Source organism: Notothenia coriiceps, unplaced genomic scaffold, assembly GCF_000735185.1.
Source record: "Notothenia coriiceps isolate Sejong01 unplaced genomic scaffold, NC01 NC01_scaffold00035249, whole genome shotgun sequence".
Taxonomy (NCBI): Eukaryota; Metazoa; Chordata; class Actinopteri; order Perciformes; family Nototheniidae; genus Notothenia; species Notothenia coriiceps.
In genome coordinates this window covers 1-4,094 of record NW_011367950.1, presented here as the reverse complement: position 1 = coordinate 4,094, position 4,094 = coordinate 1, and the positions used below count along the sequence as shown (strand labels likewise).

The 4,094-nt window shown below is 40.6% G+C and overlaps 1 protein-coding gene across 1 annotated transcript; it reads right to left on the bottom strand.

Annotated features, from left to right (window-relative positions):
• Positions 1–1,226: 1,226 nt before the first annotated feature.
• LOC104962673 (eyes absent homolog 3-like) lies at positions 1,227–3,315 on the bottom strand (the record flags this gene model as incomplete). Its single annotated transcript, XM_010791126.1, has 4 exons — positions 1,227–1,316; positions 1,400–1,483; positions 2,132–2,301; positions 3,138–3,315. Coding segments are annotated over 4 exons (522 nt in total), but the record flags the coding sequence as incomplete, so codon positions are not given.
• Positions 3,316–4,094: the final 779 nt, after the last annotated feature.

Genomic DNA, 4,094 nt, shown 5'->3' with positions numbered 1-4,094 from the left:
TATTTAGGGTCTATATGTGTTGACTTTACTTTAAAATAGCAGATCTCTGTGACCGGATATAGTTTGGCTTAGACGAGGACGCATACGGTAAAACGCATACGCAAACGCAAAAAAGTCTTCCGTTCACACGCATTTGATTCATTAATGTGTCCGTTCACACTAGACCGCTGGAAATGCTGGAAACGCTGTAGTACATATGCCAGGCCTGTAAGTGGCGCTGCTGCCGCCACAAAATACACCAAAAGCAGCGAAGAAGACTCCGGAGCATGGTTGCCATGGTTGCCCTTCTGTTTATTCTCCGCGGTGGACGACGTGTTCTCCTGCTGTATATCTCTCAGGTAGTCCACCAGCAGATGAAAAACACCCACCTCTCCGCCTCTTCCAAGGGACGAGGGAACCGTGCGGCAGAGTTTCCGTTAAAAAATTTTTTTTTCCGCCGGTCAACATGTCCGTTAAAGTTTAAATCTTCCGTACAAAATTAGAAAAGTGTCGATCAGAGGTCTTCTTTGTTATTTATTGAGCTTTAAAACAAATTGATGACGACTCTGTTCTCTGTATAATAATATAATAATATTTAATAAACGGTGACTGCCTCTCTTTTCCTCCCCCTCTTCTGACAGCCTAGCAGCAGCAGGAGACGTGGGGAGAGGGAGGCGGGCTATTTCATCGTTATCATATAGGGCTTACACACAGAGCCGTTGGACCCCCAGAGCGTTGTGTATGTCGGTCTACCCACCTTGGGATCCCCCCCTCCCACACAGAGCGGAGCAAGGCAACGAAACTTAAAATAAGAAGAAGCATTTTACAGCGCGCTATGCATGGGGCCGCCTTGGGGGGTTTCCCGACATGTCGTTTCAGTAAATTAAAGGGTGTTTCATGTTGTCGTCGCTGTGGGACTTCTTAATACCTTGGAAAATGCCGTTTAATACTTTTTAATAGCCTTAATTTTCGCTAAATTGATTTATCAACTTTTAATACTTTTTAAGACCCCGTGGACACCCTGCTAGAAGTTCAATATGTTTTGATTGACAGTCCATGTGTCCTCAACTTTTTCTAAGTAACTTCTGTGAATGAGTTTCTCTTGAACTGAGGGATCTTAAAAAGGAGGTCAGGAAATGTAATATACAATTAGGAGCATTTTCTAATGCATCTTATTTCGTGATGGAAAAAAGTGAAAACTCTTTCTGCTTTCATGACGACACCACCCTGATCGTATCTGACTGTACCTCTAGGTCGTTGAAGAAGAGGTGGGTGTCTGCCAGCTCGAAGATCAGCTCCTCCATCTGCAGGCCCAGGTTCAGCACTGTGGCTGGTTCCTGAACACACAGTACACACACAATCAATATTTCACACCTTTTATTTGTATTTTGTATGATTGAGTTTATTGACTGAAACAAACCTTGCCAAACTTCTGTGCGTAGGATCCGGTGAGCAGTGAGTGGAATATAATAATGGTCTCATCCAGATCCCAGAGAAAAATGCGCTAAAAAGAGCAAAGAAAGATCATTATAATAGTATCATTAAACTTAGCATTTTGGCAATCATGATATCAGTTTTTCACAAAATGATTATCGTGGCCAAAACATTTGGGAAAACATGGGGATGATCGCAATATCTATAGAATATTTGATAAGATCAAATATAGTTAGAATATTGCTACACAGTGAGAATATTGTGCATGTTGGCTCTTTTTTGTTTAACATGAATGAATTATTAATAATAATAATCTACAGACTTAAAAAAACTAAACTTAAATAAAATAAATAAAGCACACCATTACAATTTAATATAATCGCAAATCATAATCGATATTGCAGATTCAGTCAAAACATATGCTAATAAGGTTTTCAAAGTCGTGCAGCCCTAGTATTAATAATAAGATATCATTATTATTATTATTATGTGAAGGCCGTGATACAAGTACACCGCTACTTTCTTTGAGAAAATGTTGTCTATCCATACCACGTTTTAATTTGACAGAAGAAAAGATTTACTACTAAATCATATTAATATTTTTCATGTGTCTGTTGCATCGCGTGATTTGTTGGTTGTGGCTAAACTGTTAATGCCGCTAGGCTAGAGACCAGGGGAATAACCCCCCAATGTTTATGTGTGTAAACACCTGTGTTACCTCCAGGTCGGTGTCAGCAGGCGGGGAGCTGTCGGGCCTCTTGCCTTTCCCTTTGGATTTGCCTACTGAGTTCCTGCGTCCAACCTCGTCCTGGTCCCTGGCTCCGGGGGGGAGGGCCACATTGGTGGGGAGGGCTGCCCCAGCTGGGAGGTTCTCTGGAGGGGACGCATCTTAATACAGGAAAGTCTGAAGTTAGTCGGAATAACAAACAAGGCTGGTAAAGTGGGAAAGAACTAGGATGTATTATCAGCAGAAAATGCTGAATAGACCAAAGACTGCACAACTTGTGTCTGGTCCCATGCATGCCTTTTTATTTTATTTAACTAATTAATATAACTGCCCTCAGGAAGATGCATATGCAGCAACCAACATTATTTAACTTGAAGTATTTCAGATGCAGTTCCCTTGCTAAATTCGTGCACACAGAAACATTGTGCACACAGGAAATATGTCATTTGTGTATTATGATTAACTTTGACGTGTTTTAATCAACATCTGAAGTCAAAGAGAAATGAAGATTTCAAGTCTCTGCTGGGTTATATTGCACTTATTCAGAGATGTTTTTCAGCACCTTGTTGAGTGTGTGCCACGAAGAATTAAGGTGGTTCTAAAGGCAAAAGGGGGTACTGGTAGGCTTTACCTAATAAAGTGGCCGGTGAGTGTACACACTGGTGTATTAATAATATGAATGCTGAACTTCACAGTTTAAGAGGGCTAATGCTGAAATAGTTACAGTCCCAGACTATTTAACTCCTCCCTCAGAGCGTTAGGCACTCTGAGGGAGGAGTTAAATAGTCTGAATCATTTCCTGTGTCACTCTTTAGTGAATGTGGAATGAGTCTTTCAATGTAGGGACTCCTGTGCCGGAACAGCATGCCATGGAGTGGGTGGAAGACATTGTCCAAGGTAACAATATGACTATAATGAATATTGATTTTTACAACAGGATGTTTCTTCACAATCTATGGTTATATCATAATATTATAAATAACAGTTATTAGGTTACCTCTGGGAGGTAAACCTGCAGAGGCGGCTTGCTCTGACTTTATCGCTGAATATCCGGCCGCTCCCAAAGCGGCCCCAGGGTCCTCGCTGCTGGGCAGCCCGGCGGGGGTGTAGCTGGGAGGCAGAGCATAGTACTGCGAGAACTGACTCTGTCCCAGAGAGGTGTAGCTGCTGAACTCCTGCACCACAATATAACAAGCAAACGTGATCAACAGGAGACACAAACAATTCTCCTATTATTTACCATAACAGTAATGTATTCAGGTTCTGTGGCAACAAGAGAGACTTCCACAATTTTTGTTTTGTAAACTCAAAAATACAAATAGCAAAAATAAATCTGATTGGCAAAGATACAAACAAATGACACACTTTCCGATGAGAAGAGCCCCCCCTCCCACAGTGCAGGGTTTGGTCTCACTGCGACACAAATACAAACTGCATTCAGAAATGCCTGATTGAAAGTTCTAACAAAATGCTTTTCAAATGCTTTTAATGAACTTAATCAATCAAATGTATTCAAATGTTTTATTTGTGGAATTTGTTTTTGTATCACTGGTAGTGTGTGTATCCAACATCATGCGTGGTGGTGTGGCTCATTCATATCTGGTAAATATGAAAATAAATGGAAATGGGAGTCCGAGCTGCGGTGTGTGTTTTCTCTACTCACACTAACAGCAGGCTCACATGTCTTTAGTATATAAATAATTAGGGCTGTCAGTCGATTAAAATATGACTAATCGCATGATGTCCATAGTTAATCGTGATTAATCGCACATTTTTGTATCTGTTCTAAATGTACCTTAGAGGAATATTTTTCAAGTTTTTAATACTCTTATCAACATATGAGTGGACTAATACGCTTTATGCAAATGTTTGTTTATGATCATTGGAACAATGATAAATATTCTCCTGAATATTCTCAACACAACAACCTGGAACCTCTCTTTCTTCTTCGCTC